The sequence below is a fragment of the Mya arenaria genome, chromosome 10 (genome assembly GCF_026914265.1).
Source record: "Mya arenaria isolate MELC-2E11 chromosome 10, ASM2691426v1".
NCBI lineage: Eukaryota > Metazoa > Mollusca > Bivalvia > Myida > Myidae > Mya > Mya arenaria.
In genome coordinates this window covers 28,136,381-28,159,964 of record NC_069131.1, presented here as the reverse complement: position 1 = coordinate 28,159,964, position 23,584 = coordinate 28,136,381, and the positions used below count along the sequence as shown (strand labels likewise).

The 23,584-nt window shown below is 34.1% G+C and overlaps 2 protein-coding genes across 9 annotated transcripts in view; one reads left to right on the top strand and one right to left on the bottom strand.

Moving 5' to 3' along the window:
• Positions 1–13,676, top strand: part of LOC128205483 (zinc finger protein 768-like) — a 58,947-nt gene extending 45,271 nt beyond the window's left edge. The window contains exon 5 of one of the 7 annotated variants that reach the window (XM_052907174.1): positions 13,202–13,676. In XM_052907174.1, coding sequence (XP_052763134.1) covers positions 13,202–13,374 — 173 coding nt within the window. In that variant the 3' untranslated portion in view covers positions 13,375–13,676. Of the gene's footprint in view, positions 1–522; positions 1,285–2,889; positions 3,856–5,019; positions 6,300–7,976; positions 8,502–9,581; positions 10,571–11,064; positions 11,259–13,201 lie in introns of those variants that run through there. The other 6 variants (XM_052907172.1, XM_052907171.1, XM_052907170.1 and 3 more) reach the window with 6 other exon arrangements.
• Positions 13,677–15,444: 1,768 nt separating this feature from the next.
• LOC128206275 (zinc finger protein with KRAB and SCAN domains 1-like) overlaps positions 15,445–23,584 on the bottom strand; it is a 30,900-nt gene continuing 22,760 nt past the window's right edge. Inside the window, exon 5 of one of the 2 annotated variants that reach the window (XM_052908642.1) lies at positions 15,445–15,846. In XM_052908642.1, coding sequence (XP_052764602.1) covers positions 15,662–15,846 — 185 coding nt within the window. In that variant the 3' untranslated portion in view covers positions 15,445–15,661. Of the gene's footprint in view, positions 15,847–21,819; positions 22,365–23,584 lie in introns of those variants that run through there. The other variant, XM_052908638.1, reaches the window with a different exon arrangement.

Here is a 23,584-nt window from a genome sequence, read left to right as displayed (position 1 = left end):
TACGATTATATGCAAAGTGTTAGTATCGCAATGTCATGATGGAACTGTGTTTCTTATTGTGCATTTTTTAGTAAGTTACAAAATAAAGACTTATGAAACCTAACTTTTCGTTGTACTTCACTGTGCCTGAAAGGGGCATAATAAAGGTCGATGCCCCTCCCCCATTTTTTATTTTTTTTAATGCATTATCATGTTTTACTCATTTGACTTTAATGATAAAAATAAAAAAATAAATAAATATATTTATGGATAAAATAATATTAATGATGATTTGGCGCTTTTTCAACTGGGGAATTGGTGGCTACATATGTATTGATTAACTACATTTGAAAGGATAATATTGTTTTACCTGTATCTGAATAAAATGGATTTTTTTTAAATCAACCTATATTGTGCGCCTTGAAGTATAAAGTATATCTGCCCATTCCAAATTTATAAGACAACTTGTCCTCATGAAATAAATAAAGTTTTCCTTTCCTCTTCGTTAACATGTACTTTATATTTTTGATCATTTTATTTCAGTAAGAAGTCAACGTATCTGTAAGTTCTGTGGTCGGATATTCTATGACAAGGCCCAGCTAACCCGCCATCTTCGAGTGCATACGGGAGAGAAGCCATTCAAGTGTGACGTATGCACGAAAAGTTTCTCCCAGAAAAGCAACATGAAGCAGCATATGCTGACCCACTTACAGTAACTGTAGTGTGTCCGAATGTGAAGTGTACACAAAAATAAACAAGAACAGTTTGTAAGTAACCAACTGACATAAGTGCATAGAGTACATTCAAGTTACCTTGTCTGTTTTTTGGAGGGAAAAAAACGTAGCATTATCATCGAACATTGGCCTTGTTTTCAGGCTTTATGAAAACGGTTAATCCGAAATATAAAATTGTTAACATGAAACTTGGTCAAAATGTTCCTGCTGCGGACCTTGTACAATGATATGAACTTTTCGTATAATTCAATGATTGTAAATGGTCGTATGATAATTATTATCGTATTATAATCCCTGGATTGAATATTACTCACCTACCAAGTTATGCTGATTGACCAATACTACCAAGAAAACTGTACAAGCATTTTATACGATTTATGTGTATTTTGTTAATAGTTCAGAATAATTTTGTATTCAAAAGATGCTGAATATTTTTTTCAATAAATTAGTATGTATAGACTTTATTAGTTATGGTGTTACGTCATGGTCTTTGCAATTATTTTACAATGTAATTCTTGTGTTACGTTATGGTTTTCGCAATTTATTACAATATTATTGTGCTACATCATGGTCTTAGCTTTTATTTTACAATGTAATTTGTGTTACGTTATGGCATTCGCAGTTAATTACAATGTAATTCTTGTGTTACGTAATGGTCTACGCTATTATTTTTCAATGTAATTTTTGTGTTACTTCATGGTCTTCGCTATTATTTTACAATAAAATTATTGTTTTAAGGCATGCCTCGCTATTATTTTACAATGTAATTATTGTGTTACCTCATTGTCGTCGCTATTATTTTACAATGTAAGTATCGTGTTACCTCATGTTCTTCGCAATTATTTTACAATGTAATTCTTGTGTTACGTTATGATATTCGGAATTATTATGCAATGTTATTCTTTTGTTGCATCACGTCAAGATCTACGCAATCATTTTACAATGTTATTCTTGTGCTACCAAGGTCTACCCTATTATTTTACAATGTAATGCTTGTGTTAGGTTATGGTCTTCTCAATTATCATACAATGTAATTCTTGTGTTGCATCATGGTCTTCGCTTTTTAACAATCTAATTATTGTTTTAAGTCATGCCTCGCTATTGATTTACAATGTAATTATTGTGTAACGTTATGGACTTCGAAATTATTATACAAATTACATCCATGACTTTTAAGCGGGATATTGGTTAACGTTTATGTTACTGGATTTGCTCCTATAGTTATGCGACAACAATACTTTTTCATAGTAATATGTCATATTACCCTACAAATAGTTATGGCGTAAAGTGGGTTTCTTTCTGGCGACGAGTTACTGATGCAATATTCTACTGTGTGCTTTAATATTGTTTGAGTGCAATTCAAACAAATGCAGAGAGGCTTCTGACTTTAGACCATAATCATTGTGTCTCAAGTATTATACATATTTGAGTGTTGGGTGAATAATAAAGTTTGAGAGTAAGGTTCATAATATATATGAAAGGTCAATCACCAAGGAGGACATCAAGAAAATATGAATGTTTTGATTGTTTATGTTGTTAATGGAAGAAAACACTCTTACGCATAGGGTACAGAAGGTAGAAAAATCAGCTCTCTCTATGGTTTTCAAATATTGCTCTCCCTGAGCCAATTTTTGACCACTGTGCACAAAAGTGAACAAGAAAGTTATACATGTCCTTTAATATGGAAGATAATTATTTTGAGTACAGGTTCAATAAGCCACGTGGCCCGTGAGAAAAACAGAATACACGAACAAACATTTACAAATGACATAGCAAGTGGAACATGTGCGGATTGTTTAGATACAAGCTTTTAGAGTTTGTTAAATTTTACGAAAGCCTTTACAGGTTACAAATGATATGATTAGAGACAACGTGATATCATATAGGTGAAAGTCCACATCATAGACGGAGGTGTTCATATAAATATTGCTTTCCCTGAGCCAATTTTTGACCACTGTGCACAAAAGTGAACAAGAAAGTTATACATGTCCTTTAATATGGAAGATAATTAGGTGAAAGTCCACATCATAGACGGAGGTGTTCATATACATACATTCTGACAGACATTGCCAACATAGTCAAACTTAGAAATATGAGTAAAGTGAACTTTTTACACATTATACATAACACATTTCAAGACAAAAATATCATCCTTATATTTGTGTTTTCTTTTCAGAAGTGTCCAAACTCCAGTGCGAGATATGCTATAAGGTGTTTAAGCATGGATCAAACCTGCGACGTCATAAGAATATTCACACCGGCAATGTGTTTTTCAATTGTTACTTCTGCAATAAAGCCTTCTACAGAAAAGATAACCTGAGGGAACATTTGCTGGTACACCGATAACAATCATGAAGATCATGTTCTTGTCAGCTTGACTCTTATTCGAAGAAAAAATAATATTGGGAAAGCCTTCGTGTCATCTTCGTGTGCAAACGCCTTTACCTTGGCCATGTCTAACCACATGCGAGAATCAAATGACATTGAAGCCAGAGACATTTGTCGGTAAAAACCACTAAAAAGCTGTACATAGCTTATGTTTTATATGTTACATGATATCCGACCATACACACATATTGAATTGACTTGAGACCATATGTTATGGCTTTAGTACAATGTAATAATTATGATATTCAAGGTGAGGAATCACATGACTTAAAGGGGTTTTCAAATTGGTCACCACGGGTCAAAACTGATGTTAACAAACAATTCGATGGAATAATGTAGAATGATGTAACGCTGAAATTTTGGCCAAGGATTGCATTATTGAAATAACAAGCAAATCTAAAACATCCCCCACGTGTAGAAGCAGAAAATAGTAATAATCTTTTATAGGCTTAGACATATTTTCATATATTTCCTGTCCAAAAAGTTATTTATAATTAACATCGGTTATGACCCGTGCCCTTGTTGTGCATAATCTGTTAAGTTGATGGATTTAAAACCGAAAACCTGAATCTTACCATTACTGTGGAATTGTAAATGTATAAAGGGTTTAATATACAACTAGCATTTTTCATATTGAGATTGCAGGAATTAGGTGTTATTATGGGAAGGAGTTTTAAACGATTGTTTTTTTTTGTATCTATAGTATATTATATGAAAGATTCTTATAACTATAGTATGTTTTGTGAATTCATTACAGATATGTTGCTTTATCTTGTATTTATCTGTATTTCTTACTAAAGACAGTCAAAATCTTTAAATACATCTTTAAATAAATTCCGTGAATAAAGAAAACAAAAAATCTAAAATAATAATTCTTGTTATAAAAATACATTTTACTGACCGTTCCAAGGCGGTACCTAACAATCCTTGATAAACATACCTATATTTTTCATATAGTATATATGCACTGTGCTGTTACTGGAGTTTTGTGCTGTTGTTCCATGTTTCTTGTTTGTGATTTTTCTTGTACTATGTCTTTAGCGTTTACCCTGTGCCATTAAACGGGGTTTATGTTTAAACTTTTGGCTACTGAGCTTGTTTCTGTAGTTTTTCACATAAGTATAAATATGACTGAATGTGTCTTACTGGGCTTATCCCTGTGATTTTCATTGCATTATTTGTCATGCACTATGACTATCATCACATTTTTATTGTGCCAAAATTGTACAAGCCCATCCAATGAACAATGTATTGCTAAATTCATTCTCTTGTTACAAAAATGCAAATGCCTGTATCAAAATAGAAGCGATCACCACAAAGCCACAAAATATTTTTGCATGAATAGTGTCAAACATTTTAGAACCCAACCCTTAAATTCTGCTCTTGTAGAATGTTCAAATGTGGTTGCAAGAGCAGAATTTGCAATTTGTCCTCATAAAGACCAAAACATGTAAATGTGTTCAGATAAATTACGCAAACTGTTAATAGGTATCGAACGTAGGTAACATTGAAGGTACACATTTGTAACTCTTACTGAGGTAAAATATCGAAGGTACTGTAATGTGATAGTGTTAGCGTCACCATAATGTCTCCGTCTGAAGAGTCGCTCATTTTTTTTAACCTTTGGTCATTACTGAAAACATTGAAGACATTTATTTCAAACACAGTTTGAGTTACCAAATTGATATGGAGCATAATAATATGTGTTCCAAGGTCAATAAACTTAACAGCATAAATAATTGTAAAATTATACTCCTTACTAAGAAAAGTGAGAAGCTATGACATGTGCTTCACTTTTGACATAGTACGAGTATAATACATACTACAGATTTTGTGTTTCACTTGGATTGCTCGGCCAATATTTAGTTTAAGGTTTTCTGTATTCAATTATTTTGATGAAGATTTAATTTAATTTCAGATAACCCGAATCGTCAGTGCGGATTATGTGGAAAGATATTCGCCTCAAAGACGAAGCTGGCCCGGCACATGCGAATACACACGGGGGAGAAACCATTTGAGTGTTCCGTGTGTCAGAAACGATTCAACCAGAAGGAATCCATGAGAAGTCACATGACTGTCCATTACAAAAGTCAACTCGAGGGGTTCTATGGATAAGAAGTGGTTAATGAAGTATTTGTTTTATGTCTATACTTGAGGGCAGTTAGATAGTCAGTTCAAAGACTGTAAATAGTAAAAGTGTTGAATTAATGGTGCATGTTGAACCGGAAGAAACCAATGGGTTGTCACATGACCTTGTATAGCAACAGTCAACTCAATAAAAAGTTTTTAAATCAGTATTTGTATACATTTAAGTAGGGAGATAGCTGATAAGTTGGAAAAACTGTGTAAATAGCTCGTCGTTGTTGAACCTAAAGAAATCAGTTATGTGTCAAATGAATATTCACTGTAACACAAGTGAAGAACATTATTCAAAACTATTCATTGCAATCGTATTATTCTATTTTATTATTCAGTTATCAGTTAAAACATCCATTCATTTGGACAACCTTGGACATTCGCTTTAGACATGGAGAAGGTAGTAAAATCCTCAAGGGTGGTATTCAATTTCAAATTGAATGTAGTCGGACATCATTGACTGCATTAACTCTATTAATCAGTTAATAATAACAAGTAATCCGATTAGCTACATCGTTCTTAGATTCCATTAAGGCTAAGATTGACTACCAACCCTGTATGATGTGTTAAAAAATAAATGATAAATGTACAGGAAACAAAAATGTTTGTGTTTCTTCTCAATGGGTACCAGAGTAATTTGTAACATTAAATAATTACGACTGTATAATTTTATGCTGACATGTCATGACATTATCATTTATATTGTGATGCAATGTGTCATTAGGATTTATATCGCGTGTTTACTATTTTGTATATACCAGTTTGGAACTGACAATAATTTTCTTAAACATCATTTCACCAAACATTCATCATTTACAAAAAAAGAGTTGAGTTGGCATTAAAGATGCACTCTGACTCCCAAATAAGATTAACCACAATTAATAAGTATAAATAAATGTCGAAAACAAAGCTTCTCATGAATGATATTAATTTATTAATTTATTTGATAGAAATGTGCATAAAACACGGTATTTCTACCATATCAGAATATAATAGACTTGGTCACAATCTTGTTATGAGTTACTAATATTTTCAACAAATGCATCATTTAGTAAGTAGTTAAATGTTTATCACTTAAAATTTATGTTTGTTTTAAATGTGTATGTATTGATTTTAAATAAGAGTGTCAATTCAATAAAATAACACGAACTTATTGATTTTCGTAGTCTTTATTTTGTTCCCAAGACATGGTGATATAGACATTGGAGTTGAAACCATTGCAATTAAAAGGCTATCACAATGAACACTGGTACATGTAGGTCAAGCATGGTGCTACTTAATTAGCAAACACACTCAGTAAAGGGATATGAACAGTGTCCATTTTATTTTATTTTCTAAATGAGTTTGATTAGAAACATTTTTGTTGAATGCGGCCGAAATTCAGAGGAAACTCAGAAACATCAAGAATTTCTTTCAAACTTACCTGAGGCCGAGATGCCAGACTGGAGATCTGTCTGATGGTGGGCAGATCGTTGAATAATTGTTATGGGGTTTCATGCTTTTCTTCTTACCTTACGTATGCTGTTTCTTCGTGCTACACTTATATGTATTCTTCACGACATACTTCATGCTGTTTCTGTCCTATTTTTGTTTCCTATATATACACTTATGCTGTGTCTTTCAGATATACTTTTTTGCTTCTTATTGATTCACTTATGCTGATTCTTTCCAACTCACTTATGCTGTTTCTTACTGATTTACTAATGCTTTTTTCTAAGATTCTAATGCTATTTCAGTTTGAGTTACTTAAGCTGTTTCTCTCTGAATTACTTATGCTGTTTTAACTAATTTACTTATGCTGTTTTTACTAGCTGTTTTAACTAATTTACTTATGCTGTTTTTACTAATTTACTTATGCTGTTTTTATTCTTATCTCCGATTTATTTCTTCTTTCTCGTTGTATGATGTTGCCTCTTACTGATTCCGTTTTTGAGCTGTTTCTAACTGATTCTGATGTTGTTTCTAACTGAATTTGCATGCTGTTACATTCTGCTTTAATACTAAGGCCTCAACAAAATGATGTTTTAGGGTATACCGACCCTACCTACTAAACGGCACCAATCCTAGAGAGTTTCTTTCAATTCCTGATTTAAAAACAATAATAAACAAAAAATGTGCAGCCAGAACAGATTTACACCTGGAACCACATATTCTCCCCCAAATGGTGACTAGATCTGTAGACATGCAACCCCTCAAATATGGCAACTTTTCGTCGTATTCCAAATATTTTTGTGCATTTGCTGACCAAACGTACATGCTGTCTATCACGGTCCAACAATCTTGACCAAACAAAATCTATTAAAAAATATCTTTCGACCTAACGCAGTTAAGACCTTACGCAGTTAAGTTGGGAATGTTACTAAAATTGATTTAAATAGGCTGTTTCTCACCGATGTATATAGTTTTATAGCATATTTACATATTTTGTTTCTTAGTCATTAGCAAACTCTTCCGCGCCATTAATGTGTTCAAACTATAAAAAATACAACATTGAAAACTCATGAAAATCCTTTTCATATATAACCTTTACAGTGACCAGCCTCTTGTATTCAACTGGATCACTGTTCGGTTTGGTCGAAGTTATCCGAAATATTCAATGATTGATCAGTACTTATCCAACAACTACATTCGACCAATCAAATAATTTAAATGTGCAAACTAGCCCAAGATAACCTGTAGACAACATATTAAGGGTTGCTAGAATCAGTAAATATTTACAGTTATATTCTTTTATTTCAGCATGCACCCAGTATCCTTGCCAGCTGTGTGGAAAGGTATTCTACAACAAGACCAAATTAACACGTCATATACGAGTGCATACTGGAGAGAAACCCTTTCAATGCGATGTGTGCAAGAAATGTTTCTCACAGAAGAGTAACATGAAAATCCACATGCTGACGCATTACATAAATCCATAGGAACGGATGTACTCCGTAATGCAATGCATAATCGACGCGTGTAAGAAATGTTTAGCACAGAAAGGCAACATGCTGAGACATTATGCAAACTCATAGGGACGGAAGCACAACATATCGGAACTCAGAATCGATGTGTGTAAAAGAAACAGAAAAGGAACATGAACAATCACCTAATTGCGGATTGTATGTGTGTAAGATTGAATCAGTGGTGTTTTTAAATTGAAGTGGTGTTCGAGAGAGCAATTGTGAACTATTAGAAGTGCTTATATATATGCATCAGCTAAATGTTTTTGACGAAATATTTATTTATCATTTAATTTCGATTTCATAACACGCTTTGCCATAGGTCATCTGTTCAATTGAAATAAAGTCGTTTGAAACAGCCATTATTTTTAAATTTTGTTATTTGTGTGTTCCAGATGTGGTAGACCTTTAATCTATTTCATACAGTTGGTGTCATTTATTTAAAAATTGTCAGGAAAATTTCTTAGTTTGGCTGTTTACTTTTCTGACGGAATGTTTCACTCAGAAATTGTTCTATTCAATTGGCTTTGTAATAGTCCTCGAAAATAACAAAACTCAAGTCATTTCCAACGTTTCTTGACTTGTATTATCTGGCTGGATAACTGATATATCGTTTGCACAAAATGGATTTTCCACGACAATGTATTATGCAATGTTAAACATTCTTAAAGGAGGTCCTAATAATTCGGCTGCCAATTCAATACATATGTGAAAAACTACAGAAACAAGCTCAGTAACCAAAAGTTAAAACATAAACACCGTTTATGGCACAGGGTAAACGCCAAAGCCATAGAACACAAAAACATCACAAACAAGAAACATGGAGCAACAACAACACTGATCAAAACAAGGTACAAGTAAAACAACGAAGCAATATGACAAACATTAGGAGTTTAGAAAATTATATCTGTACAACGTGCTAAAATATGAACAAAGAGACATATCGTCACCCTAGTGCAAGAACTCAATATCTGCTTTTATGTCTATATGCAGTTATTGAGTTATTGTACTAAGATGACGATATATAGGTTCATTAGGAGTGACAAGTATCGACATGTGTAAACGGATTGCAGAAATATAAAACATTGTGGTCACATTAGAGCAAATGTAGTGGGAAGAAAATGAAGCCAATTTTTGACCAGCAATTGAGTTGGTTTCAGATTAATATACAAACCTTTAATGAAACTGTTCAATCTACAATCGAACAATAAATAGTAAATCATAATAGTTGCAACAAAGAATAAGCATGAAATTTGCAGGCGATTTTCAACGATAACACTATTATCACAAGTAATCTTATACAAATATAGTAATTGTGTAACTATGTCTAAACAAAGGAAATATCTTTTGATTTTTAATCACAAAACAACAATACTTTATTTCTTATATTTTTATATTTCAGAAGGTATCCAATACCCATGTGAACACTGTGGTCGTATCTTCTACTATAAGACAACTTTTATACGTCACCTTCGAGTACATACAGGAGAAAAGCCATTTCAGTGTGACGTGTGCAAGAAGCGGTTCTCGCAGAAAAGCAACATGAAAATTCATATGTTGACGCATTATGCAAAGACCTGAAGACTTTAAACTTTCAGACAAAAAAATGAATGTGAGCTCTTTTTATTCAACGAAATGTCACAGCTTTTGTGTTGTTGTCCCCGTCGGTGTGCTAAAATCGTAACTCGAAAACCTGCCAACATATTAAAACAAACTTCCGGAGACCATACGCACATGCATATCAACGTCCTTAACTCTGGCTTATAATTATTGAGACTGATAAATAGACAAACAGAAGTGTTAATTGTCGTATACATGTACTGGACTGTTTTTTGACACTTGAGTTATGCCCCCTTTACGACTGAAAATAAAAACGACAACACATCAACAGACGTGCGTTTGCGTTCCTTCTGCAGCGCTCATGTGGGACTGTGTTACCCTGACCGCGAACATTACATGTGTGTGCATAATTTGATTGATGGTATATTAAGTTTGTGTGTGTTCAAAGGAACATTTTGCTGGAAGTTTAAACTGGGTCTAAGTTTATAAAAAGATACCTATCATTTTGATGGTAAAACCTTAACTTACAAAACGGTGAATATTGCATTTTTTCACAGCACAATGATGCTTTTTCTTGTCTTTGTTGCATGATATGACATACATATGTTAAATAAATGACTATTGATCAATCTGCTCACTTGATTAAACATCGGTCGTAAAATATGATGGCTTATTCGGAACACCTCGGCCATTTCAATTTTGGTAATAGTATAAATTAATTAATTGTGTTTAAACGTTTATTTGGTTTGAATTCGATCCCAAGAATAAAGTAATTAAGATAAACGGATTAATAAAATTACCACGTGAACTATTTGCAGCGTAGTTAAATGTAAAGATTTCTGAATTCGTAAATCGTCACTATACATTCGAGTTTATTCCGATGGAAAATGGCCGAGATGTATCGAATGATCATGATTTTCACTGTTTTAGGTAGTATTAAATCTGTTTAATTGACAGCGAAATATGTTGCTTTGCTTATTTGCCTACTATGACTACAATGTACATCACATCTGCTGGTATATCTGTATAAAATTATAGTTCCACACTGACCGTTGATTTGAATGTTCAAGCGAAAAAAAAATGAAGAAAATGCGTGTTATCAAAAAGCAGCCAATTGTATAACTTTTTTGGTCAAAGTAAGCCAAAATGCAGATCGATTTGTCAAAATTTATCCAACAATTGATATTAACCAAATCATTTAAAAGTGCTAACTTAGAGATAACCTGTTGGCAAGTTTGATCCAAGTTTTATACAAATTGGCAACTGCTATTTATTTGAATGTCCATTTCCACGAACAAGAAGAAAAATGTGTTGGTTTATTTCAGGGTACAAACAGTACCCGTGTCAGCTGTGTGAAAAGGTATTCAACAACAAGACCAAACTAACTCGTCAACTTCGGGCTTACTCCGGCGAAAAGCCCTTTCAATATGATTTAAGTAGGAAGCGGTTCTCACAAAAAGGCAACATGAAGATTTATTTGCTACGACATTATGCAATCGATTAGTGGTGGACATTAAATACAGTGACATTAAACGTTTTATATGTTTGTCCATTCTTTCAGATCGTTATAAATGAAAATCTAACTTTATTCCTGTATATCTAATAATAATTTTAATGTTGAAAATATGATATAATTGTATGTATTAGGTTCGTATTTTGAATGTTAAGGAATATATCACATGCGATCGCCGCTATATGTTCTACAAAATTCAATATATGAACGCTAACAGATTAACAGTTTGACCTATTTTGTAACGTAATCCATTGAGTTTTATCATGTGAACTACATACAGGAAACCCTTATTTATTTTTTGTCCATATATATCGAGCCGAAGGCGTCTGTGCATTTTATGAGAAATCAATTTCGATTTACAAACGCAATACAGCGATTTCATTGAGGAACAACCAAGGGCAAACTAGTAGGTAAAAGCAATTCGGAAGCACAGGGCATATCCAATACAACTTTCATGTGAATCATTGTCTATTCGCCTGTCAAATGTGAACAAAAAATCAAGGGGTAACAAAGATCTTACCGAATGGGTATTTTAACAGCTTTGTGGAATTATGTGAATTTGACTGCGAATAATATATGTGTGTGCTTCTGTTTTGTTTTAATTCGTGGTTAAATGAGTTAATTAGCACTTAACTACTGCATTAAATATTACGTATCTTTTGTTGTTATTATTTATTTTTCTGTTTTCAAAGGAAAAGTTTTTTATAGCCATTTTGTCTTTTATTTAAGTATTTGATATTACTAGAGGTTACTCGAATGAAACAAGAATATGCTTGTGCGGAAAACTCTCAACCCTTGGGCTTGGCTGTTAAAGATTGTTTTGATTCGGTATTTTTGATCTTGACCCAATGCATACAGTTAAACAGCAACACCATTTAAGTAACATCTCCATGGATTGCAAGTCTGTCATATGATTAATTATAATCAGAATGATGATATCACCATGTCGTATCCTCAGTTTTTTATACTGTACGTCCGTGAATGTCTTATAATATAAAGCGATTTGTTATGAAATTGTAAACATGAGCGGCCAAAGCTTGCTAAACTATGTTCTTACCTAATGTGAGTACATTATTACTTATATCACAGATATACATATCCATCAGAGAAGCTGCGACTGTATAATCCCTTCGCCTCGCGACCCTGAAAATAATTGTGTCGCATGAAGCTCCAAAAGCATTAAACTTACTATCATGAAACTCCAATAGTATGTTGGTCAGCATGGGCTGTTGTGTACCTCCGATTTATTTCAAATTGCGCCTTGTCTAACAAGAGTTATGGTCCTTGACTCAATAGAAAATGGTTCCATGAACATTTTGCATGTAGCTCCAAAGGTATTGCTTTATACATCTTCCATAAAAGTCTTCACTCGAATCCAAATATGCTGCTTGGACATTTATTGAGTCCGGCCCAAACCAATCTGATTGCATTTGAATTTGGTTACGTTTATTTTCCGACACCACGTGCCTGTCCATAGGCGTTAGACCCAGTGAGGATACTTGTATTGCAAGGTTGTTCAGGTTATTACACTTACATTTATAATGTAACACTTGTTAGAGTTAGCCTGGTTTTTTAACGTTTGTAACATAGGCGTTAATTTTGTTACAACCTTAGCAATACTCATAAAACAAGATAAAAATGTGTCATAATTTTTTTTGTGGACAGCAGCATATCAACGGCCGACGATGACATCAGTAAGGAAAATGCTAGGCCGTCTGGCTCTGAAGTGATTCATACCTCCGTCTGTCGCAAAAGTGATTGTTAAAGATGCACTATTACTCCCAAATCAGTTTTTAACACATTTAATACAATTGTTTTCATATACCAAAAAGGATGAACAAATGTCGAAAACAATAATGTTTATGAAGGATACCGAGTTTTTATTTGAACAGTCGTGGTTTAATACGCTTTTAATTTCCCTAATTAATGTGTGTGTGTTTGTGTTTTAGGGCACCTCTGTGGAACTTGTGGCAAAATATTCGCTACGAAGCAAAGGCTGACCAGACATATCAGGATACATACCGGAGAAAAACCCTTCGAATGTCAAATTTGCAAGAGGCGGTTCACTCAGAAAGAAGCCCTGAATGGCCACCAGGCTGTGCACTGGAAATTCATGCAGTAATAATGAGAGATCGCCATTATAACAGCGATAGTTTACACTTATTGTTAGTACCCTACCGGTTTCAACGAAACAAACCAACAGCAAATGAAAGCTGCAATGACTTAAAATTATGCAAGGTAGTAAAATAAGACTTAGTATGTAAAAATGAGTGTTTGTTATTGCATTTCAAATACATGTAATGAAATTGCCATTCTTACCGTACCTTGGTGTATTTCAGAAAGTATTTAATAAATGCTACATTTATTCATGGAAGTTATCAAGTGGATAGAGGCCAAAAGGGGGATTATGCAGGTGGTATATATATTTTTTGTGCTATGGCTACGCAAAGAGTAAAGTTACCACTTTTGTTTGGATCTTGGCATTTTAAAAACGTAAAATAGTGTACTAAGTTTCATTTATAATATCGTGAACGGTTTTGTTAAAAAAAAGGTTTCAATACAGTAAGTGAAAATATTCGATGTATATATTTAAACCCAAGTTAAAGACTTAAAATATCAAAAGTGAATGTAATTTCACTAGTAACATACAGGAGTGCTAAGTATCATGTGAATTTCTTGATCGATTTCTTTGTAACTTTGAGTTAAAATTTAATTCGAACATGCCAAATATATTATAGGAGCAGATGGTGTAATATTAAAATGACACCGTTTTTTACGAAAACATTTGGTCATTGATGCAAACATTTTTTTCTGCATTATCGTGTTTATAACTCATTTCTCTTTAATGATCAAAACAAAACAAAACACTTGATTTATGTACCGATAACAAAGCTTAGCAATGTTTTGGATCTTTTTAACTGGGACACTTGTGGCCACGGAGCCATTAAAACATTTATAAAGGTTAAAATTTTGTATCTAAATCATAAGCTCTTTTAGTTTTTATTATAAAAGTGAAATTATATTTTAACATGTGCATGCATTTAAATAAAACAAAATCACGAAACATTTATTTTGCATTAACATATATTGTGCGCTTTTAAGGGTACAAAAACAAAATGAAAAAAGGATGACATTGAAGTGACACTCTTATTCAAAATCAAAACATACACATGTAAAACAAACATAAATTAGACTGATAAACCTTTTACTACGTACTAGATAATGCATTTATGGAAAATATTAATTACTGATAACAAGATTGCGACCGTGTATTTGTAGCTGAAAATGCCAAAATATTAAATGATTGGTGAATGCTTAAAGACTTACTGTGATCTACTATAGCCTCGTAGGGTAGAAATACTGTGTTTAACATACATTTCTTTCAAATTTAACTCGGTAGCTTTTATAATGACCATTTTATTTGGGAGTAAGAGTGCATCTTTAAAACCTTGTCCTCTGTAGAACGTGAGCGAAAAACTATGACACTGACAATATAAAACATAGCTACACAATTTAGACTTTTAGCACTTCGGTTTTGGAAAAGCTACACTAAGAAAGAGAAATATATTGAGCATTCACCATTTTGAAAGAATATTCAAACTCAATATGTAATGCAAATTGCTCTTTTAAAATGGTTGAATATAATCAAACATCAATCCTACAAGATTGTGTTCATAGTTCTGCTTGTCCACCTTAGAACTCGTATAGATGCATCCACAAGTGAGCTTATTTTTACACAACCATTTGGGCTGTTTTCCAAAATATAAACATTGCGCTATATCTAACGGAATAAATATTCGGATAGCATTCTTTGTGGTGTGCTGTTTACAAATGTTTTATGATTTTAAGTTTCATTCCATATATGTTGAGTTTGTATATACTTTCGTAAAAGATTTTTTGTTCATATTGCTTTTTTATACTTAAGGTCCCTTCACAGTGCAAAAGTTATTTAGCAAGCATTATGAATATATCCTTTGCACCATGTGTTGCTGTTACTAATATTAGAAGTTGAGCAAATTTTCCGAAGGAAGATTTTGTCAGAATTCTTTTCAAAAGCCTTTGCATTTTTCCTGAAATGTCTTCATTCAAAATGAATACGTTTTTTTTTTTGTGTCCAAATAGTCAGTGTTACCCAATCAACTGTGTAACGCTAAGATTAGAAAAAGTTAAATAAAAAAGTTTTTGTTTTGTTTCCAAATCAAAATTCTACATATTCTGGTAATAGAAATTCGGCAACGATGTGTACACACTTTCTAGAAATTCAACGAAAAACATATGGTATGATATAATATAAATATACACTTTACAGCTGACGATTATATGAATTATCTTCATGCTTGTCTCATGACAAACTAAACGTGTTCTTGTAAAATTACAATTTCAAAAGGACAAATATAGCATTCATCATCTTAATTCTTCATCAATGAACTATGTTTAAACAAAGCATGTTTTCGCATGTTCACTTTCTGTGCAAACCCCTTGCTACAGTGTGGACACACGTAAGGCTTTTCCCCCGTATGAAGCCTCTCATGGCGTGTGACGTCAGATTTCCCTTGAAACTGTTTAGAGCAATACCGACAGGTGTGTTTGGAGCCTGAAATAGATAAATTAACATTAAACGAAAACGTCACATTTGCAATGAATTCAATATTGATCAAATACAAATATGGAACATGTTATTGATGCTATGTCATTTTTTATTGGCACTGTCTATCTAAAGCAGTTCACTTGTGACACCTTAATAAGGTTGATAAAAGATGAGCTCCAATCTAAATGAAAATGTCCGGCAAATGGCAGTCGTTGGGGTTGTGTGAAGGGTTTGTATGGATTTTTCCATTGATTTGTCTGTCCGTTTGTCCCCGCTTGTCCGTCTTCTGTCCTTGTGTGTATATCCTATCCATCCGTTCTCGCTTGTCTGTCAGGGCGAACATCATCTAGGGTTTATTGGTTTACTGCCACTAGGGTTTAGAGCTTATTTATATAGTTTTCTGTATGAAAAAACATGCTTAACATGCTTATACTATTTTATAGAAGGAAAAATCTAATAAACATTAAACGTTGTCCGTCCGTTCTTCATTGTCTGTCGGCCTGTCCTCGCTTGCTTGTCCGTCATGGTTTCACGTTGATACGTGTGGATGAAATAGATAATATACACTTCACACGAAGAGAGGATATACAGCAGTTACGGAATTGTTCTCATATTTCAGTTTACATATGATTTTACAAATTTGAATATGTTCGAATTACAAGAGAACGGCCGCAATGTTCGCCCGTCAGGATCGATGGTCCGACCAAGTGTGATAGAAATTGGTTGAACGTTAGCCAATTCAAAAAGCAAATACTGTAATTACATTATTTTGCCGATTCGAGGGTCATAACACTGGAGGGACTAAGATGGCTTGGTTGGTTACCGAACCTGGCTGTAACATTTTGAACATAAACATACTGTCTGATTTTGATGATGATCAGATGAAAGCTTCTAATTTTATTGATCGGAGAAGACCGATCCTTTAAGGTTTCTATAATGATTGGGCGATAACTCTCAAGCGATTTGACTGCTTATCAAACTTGTCTAAGATTTTATTGCACATTCACTTTCTGACCAAATTTGGTGATGATGGAGAAATGCTTCTAAAGTTATTGATCGGCCAAGACTGATTTTGGTAATGTCTCAAATTAAAGGACGATAATTATCTAGTGTTTTGAGGCATATGGCTGGTAATCGGCCTTTTCCCCGAATGTTTCTAAAGCGTTTGATCGGACCACATACTTGACAACGATAGCCAGCCTATCAGGACGCCGCAGGTGAAACAATCATACATCTATGAATGGTATGGTATACAAAATATAGCTTTAAATCATGAAAAATGTCACTTAAGCAAGGCGCATGGATCAACGTTTATGCTACATTTTTCACAAACAAAGTACACAAAATATCAAACATTGTTTATTGATGGTATAGTTACCGTTCTGATACGTCAGACATGTCAACTTAACGTAGACCTCACTTATCTCACAATTTATCAAAAATAGGTCAATTAAACTATAAACCTCATCGGAGCCAGCATATTTGATGCATTAAAACATTTCATCTTAAGAATGAACTTTGTAAACCCAAAGACCTGTATTTACTCAATACCTCGCTCAACTTATTTAGCCCAATGATTAGAAATAGATAGATTTATAGATTTATTTCAACATAAAATGTACAAAAAAATTAGATCTTTTTTGACTGTATGAGAAGCAAATCATTCAGTTAGTTATGATATTCTTTTCAGTCGTCTTTTATGCATATTTTTGAGCACCTAAAAGTAATTATGTCTTCAGCAATGAATTATCTTGAGTAAGTACTCAAACTTTTCGAGAACCATATACAACCTCATCAACAGAACCGACTCTTTTAAGTCAAGAAAAGATAAATAAATATACATTCACAAAGACATTTATCTGACACAACTCGCCTAATTAAACTTAATAACTTTATACTAATTCCATCATTTTTTTATATTACACCCTGCTTTTACTGGGCTTGTCGATATCATTTTTTTTCTGAATCAGAATGATACAAGACCTGTGTTCATTATCTCGAGGAACGACTCGTATTACGAGTGTTATGACTAGAGTTCAATGCCTAGACAAGTCTCATTTGTACCTAATTCACAGAATAAATTATATTGACCTCTTATTATTTCATAACTTGCAGTCAGAGGCACTTTTAAAACAGCAAAACAAATACAATTAAGAAATAGATCATGTCTTCATGTATATTTATTTATTTTACAATTCGAAGTTTACGTAAGAGAGATAAAACTTATAATTTTATATCAATCCACAACATCTAATAAATAACAAAAATCGTACACGTGAATATGTAGCCCCAAAGGAATCTGCAAATAAATACATACTCTCAGGTAAAATTCTCATAATTATGAAGCAAACTTTACAAATGGACAAATTAATCCTGCTTTAACCCACAGTGACTTCAAAGTGTCCATTGACCATGCAAAAGCGATTACCCCACATGCGTTTTAAGTATGTTTATTATACCCCCACAAACGAAGTTTGAGGGGGTATATAGGAGTGAGCTTGTCGGTCGGTCGGTCGGTCTGTCTGTGGGTCGGTCTGTCGGTTTTCATGGTTTCCGGACGATAACTCATGAAAGGCTACACAGATTTGAAATATTTTTGGTACACAGGTGTAACATCAAAAGATACAGGTCAAGTTCGATATTGGGACTGGTGGGGCCAAGGTCAAGGTCACTGTTACTAAAAATAGAAAAACGGTTTCCGGACGATAACTCATGAAAGGCTTGACAGATTTGAAATAAATTTGGTACACAGGTGTAACATCAGAAGATACAGGTCAAGTTCGATATTGGGGCTGGTGGGGCCAAGATCAAGGTCACTGTTACTAAAAATAGAAAAACGGTTTCCGGACGATAACTCATGAAAGGCTTGACAGATTTGAACAATTTTTGGTACACAGGTGTAACATCAGAAGATACAGGTCAAGTTCGATATTGGTGCTGGTGGGGCCAAGGTCAAGGTCACTCTTACTAAAAATAGAAAAACGGTTTCCGGACGATAACTTATGAAAGGCTTGACGGATTTGAACATTTTTTGGTACACACGTGTAACATCAGAAGGTACAGGTCAAGTTCGATAGATCCTTCAAAAACTAAATGAGCAAATATTTACCATAAAAGTAATTGACACTTGGAAAGATGAACAAACAAAACAAATCCAGCATGCTTCATTTAAACCAGATGCCAGTGGAATACCAGCAGAACTTAAGTATGGCATATTTGCCACAGTAGTGCTTACTACAAATATTGACCTGTCAGATGGACTTGTTAATTCGGCTACAGGAACAGTCCCGGGATTTATTCCCAGGTGGATAAGGATGCATTCAAGCCCAAATATGTACTTGTAAAATTTGATGATAGTCGTGTTGGAAGAAAAGCTCGTGAATGCTCTAGATGTCTTATTCCAGAAGAGATCAGCTAGAGCATCAGCTTGTTTTTCTTGTCAGCAGTGTAACTTCTAAATTACTCATCAGATTTATATAAAACAATACATGCATGATAAAAGAAGATGTAGTGTGCAGTAACCTTGGAGTTATGGCCTCTTTTCAAATGAATGGTTTGCCATTCCTGTGTCCAGGCGGCATTTGGGGGTATTCGTCACTCCTGTGACAGCTCTAGTTTCATTTAATAGTAGTTTCATTTAATAGTTAAATTATTAATTATTTTTACCACTTATATCTCTCCATACTGCCTATATTTGCGTTAATATATAGTAAGTTGAAAATCATAGAATTCCTTAATAACATTCAGACCATTAGCAATGTAAACTGATAGTTTTTAGCTCTACTGGCCAAAGGCTATGGTAATGTGTACGTAGTATGTGCGTCCGTGCGTTCGTGCGTCCGTGCGTCTGTAAACAATTGCTTGTGAACACGATACAGCCTTCAGTTTTGATTGTATCTCGATGAAACTTGTAAAGTATTTTGATATCCATTAAAGCTCGGTTCCTTTCGAAAACCAGCCAGATCCACCCATGCATGCCTAGATTATGGCCCTTGAAAGTATAAAAAAATGCTATTGTGTAAACACTAGCTTGTGAGCACGATACAGTCTTCAGTTTTGATTGTATCTTGATGAAACTTGTACAGTATTTAGATATCCATTAGAGCTCGGTTCCTTTCGAAAACCAGCCAGACCTGCCCATGCATGCCTAGATTATGGGCCTTGAAAGTATAAAAAAATGCTAATGTGTAAACACTAGCTTGTGAGCACGATACAGTCTTCAGTTTTGATTGTATCTTGATGAAACTTGTACAGTATTTAGATATCCATTAGAACTTGGTTCCTTTTGAAAACCAGCCAGATCTGCCCATGCATGCCTGGATTATGGGTCTTGAAAGTATAAAAAAATGCTATTTTAAGCTAAGTCTATTTTTAGCCAAGTCTACATGAGCGAAGTCTATTTTTAGCCAAGTTTACATGTAAAGTCACAATTGCTTGTGAAGGTTTGTTCAAATTATGCACTTGAGGTCATTACTGCCCCCCCCCCCACGGAGATTGTCCCGCAAGGGACCAGTGGGGCAAATGCAAACGACCTCGGCGACGTTGGCGGAGGCCCAGGGAAGAGTTCTCTTTTCTTTGTAAGGGACAGACTCCACCCCCACCCTTTAAATTGGGAAATGTTAAAAACCTTTTTGTCTGAAACCACTATGCAAAACTGGCACTGCCCTGGGTGTCACAATTTTCCTAGAGACTTATTTAAGAAATATTTTCAAAATCTTCTTGTTTCAAACCACAAGGTTCATACCTTTGATATTTGTTGTGGAGCATCATATGATGCAATTGAAAACATTTGAAATAATGCCCCTTGGGCAAAAGCTGGCCCCACCCCTTTTGCGTTACTTATTAATTTTTAAAGCTACAGTAATGAAATTTTGACCATGTGAACAGTTTTGCAAACAAGCATTAATGTTGTCCTCGGATATCCTTTACTTTGACGAGTACAGTTTTGAAAGCAAATATTTTTTAACCTCAGATTACCACATATTAAAATAGTTCATGCAACTAATCTGCTTACAACACTTCCTGTCCTCAGATGTTGATTGTGCAGCGTTTTCAGCTAACCCAAACACTGAAAGTGAGCTATATATTTGTTGCCTATTACTCAAACGTACATGCCCTGGATTGAAAATGACCACAAGAGCCATGCCAGTAGAGCATAGGCCCTTCTGGGCCTCTTGTTCTTGATTGTTGCGATATAGAAATGGCCATTATATCAAATAAAGGTCTTCTTGTTGTTAACTATATTTTGCTATGTGTGAAATATGTATGTTGTCTTGAGGCGTTGTATGTCTCTCGTTTGTGTTTGTAAATATGACCTTGACCTTTTTATGGCTCCTGTGATTGTCATTGTGTTTTCCATTTTAAGATCGACGGTCTGATAATATTACGTAAATGTTCGTCCTTTACGAAGACATGTCAGCAGCCAATGCTTAATTTGAATGGTTCTTACTAGTCCAATAAAATCAAGAATTCTTATGAAATTGTTACACGAACAGATTATGTATACGCTTTCTAAGAGTAATATGACTCGTAAACCTAACCCTCGGACTGATGATTTGTATCAAATGCTTTACAAACCAATCAGTTTATCTTAACAGGGACACAAATAGCATCTTTACAAAATGTCATGAGTTCTAAAAAAACGTAAGTAGGTCTTTTATAGAAAAATTGAGTCTTTATATTATTTTTCACACTGACAACTATTGTCTTTTTTGTCTGGATTCATTTACACTTCTTTCCGATGCGAAAATAATGCAAAATGAAAAACATAATAACGGTCAGGAAAAAATGTCATCTGGAAATAAGTGAGTGAAAAAATGTGCGAAATGTTAAGGTAGGTTGGGAAAATGTTAACAAACCTTTTTTTTGTAACGTAGGAATAGAATTATCCAGTGATAAAATACCTAATATGAATTTGGTTGGTAACTACATATTCTGAATTTCCTTCTTTATTCAATCGTATGGTCATACATCATTGATTTCATTTACTCTATAAGTCCGTTATTTACATTTAAAAATCCGATCAGCTACATCGCTAAGACCAATGCTGAATTAATACCGTTTTGTTCCTCTGTAAATGTTGTTATGGCGACATCGTCAAAATAGTAAAACAGTAATTATATTATAGTGTTGTTAAATTACGGGTCTCTCTCATAGATTAGGCAATGACAACTTTTGGGGAATTAATCTATTTAAAAGCATCTAATATACAGTGCATATATAAACACAAAGACTAGGAGGTGACAATCAGCACATCTAACAGTTCTTCAAAATTCAAACAGGTCATAATCGTTCATCATCATGATGCCTATCAAGACCCAACTTCATAATCAACACATTGTCGACTTCGCCCGAGTCCAGCCAAGAGCGATTGGTATGTATGATCTTGTGCTTGTTCATGTTTCCCTTGAGAGCAAAGGCCTTCCCACATTCCTCACACTTATAAGGCTTTTCTCCTGTATGTGTTCTAGTGTGACGCACCAAGTCTGTTTTCATTTTGAACGCCTTCGGGCAAAACTCGCATCCTGCAATTAATACAAAGGCGTAGTTTAGTCAGCGTAGTTACAATATGCTTTTGGCATCATATGTAAACGGAAACTAGAAAAAGTATTTCAAACATTTTTCAACTGAACATTAGAGTTTTAAATACACGTAAGCATACTTTTACGAAAAATAAACAGCAGATAATGCTACACAAGCAACACATGCTGACCGCATAAGATGTTGGTATGTAAATGCCCATTAAAACTCATCAGTAGTTCGGGGAAGTCTGGCGAGTAAATGTTATTTCATTTTTAACATATTCGGCATACGTTCAAGCTACTCGATATATTCTAGTGATGGCATGCCTTCGTATTCTAACTATCTAAGCACATCAACCTGCTTGAGTGTTGACGCATTGCACAGTTTTGGGGGAGAACGCACTAGCACTATAAGATGTGACATTCAGTAAAAAGGGTGTTTGTTGTGTATGCAATATTTATGTTATTTCTGTTTTATATGCCAACGAATACCCCCAAAAACACGATAATTAAATGAAACTTACAACATAAACATTTAACAAATGGTATAATGATTATTTTCAAATTTATTGATCAAATTATGGAGGTTTTCCAACTATCAAATGCTCTTTATTATTCATTAGTAGTCCATTACTAATGTACATGAACTCTTTTGTATTTTAATAATTCGAAGAGGAGCTGTTACATGTAGTTTCCACCTCCGTTTCTTTCTCGATCTTGTTTAAATGCCGATTACATCGTCCAACATGTAACTGATAAGATATGGCAAATGGAAAATCCACATACATCCGTATGGATCCGGTAGTGTTGACCATGAACTATTTAAACCCCGATAAAGTTAGGGCAATCTCAGAGTCAAAGACAATCTATCATTAAGTTTCATTGTCCTTGTTCCAACTTCCGAGCTACGGAAGTCTTAAAACACTGTTCGCAGTGGCATTGACGTTTGAGCATCTAAGGCAAAGGCAACATTCCAATGAAGTTTCATGTTCTTTGTTGAAACTGTTATCGACCTACTTTTCTACAAGAATCGGTCTCTAGACAATCTACCGACCGACAATGTCCTTTTAGTTTCAAAGGGTGTATACAATCAAATTTGACCAAAACATTTTTACGATCGCAATTATAATCCAGCAGTCGCAAATCGAATTTTTTCTTATAGATAAACAGTCCTATCACCCAACCCAACATGTTATTGGAGCAAATACATATGAAAATTACAA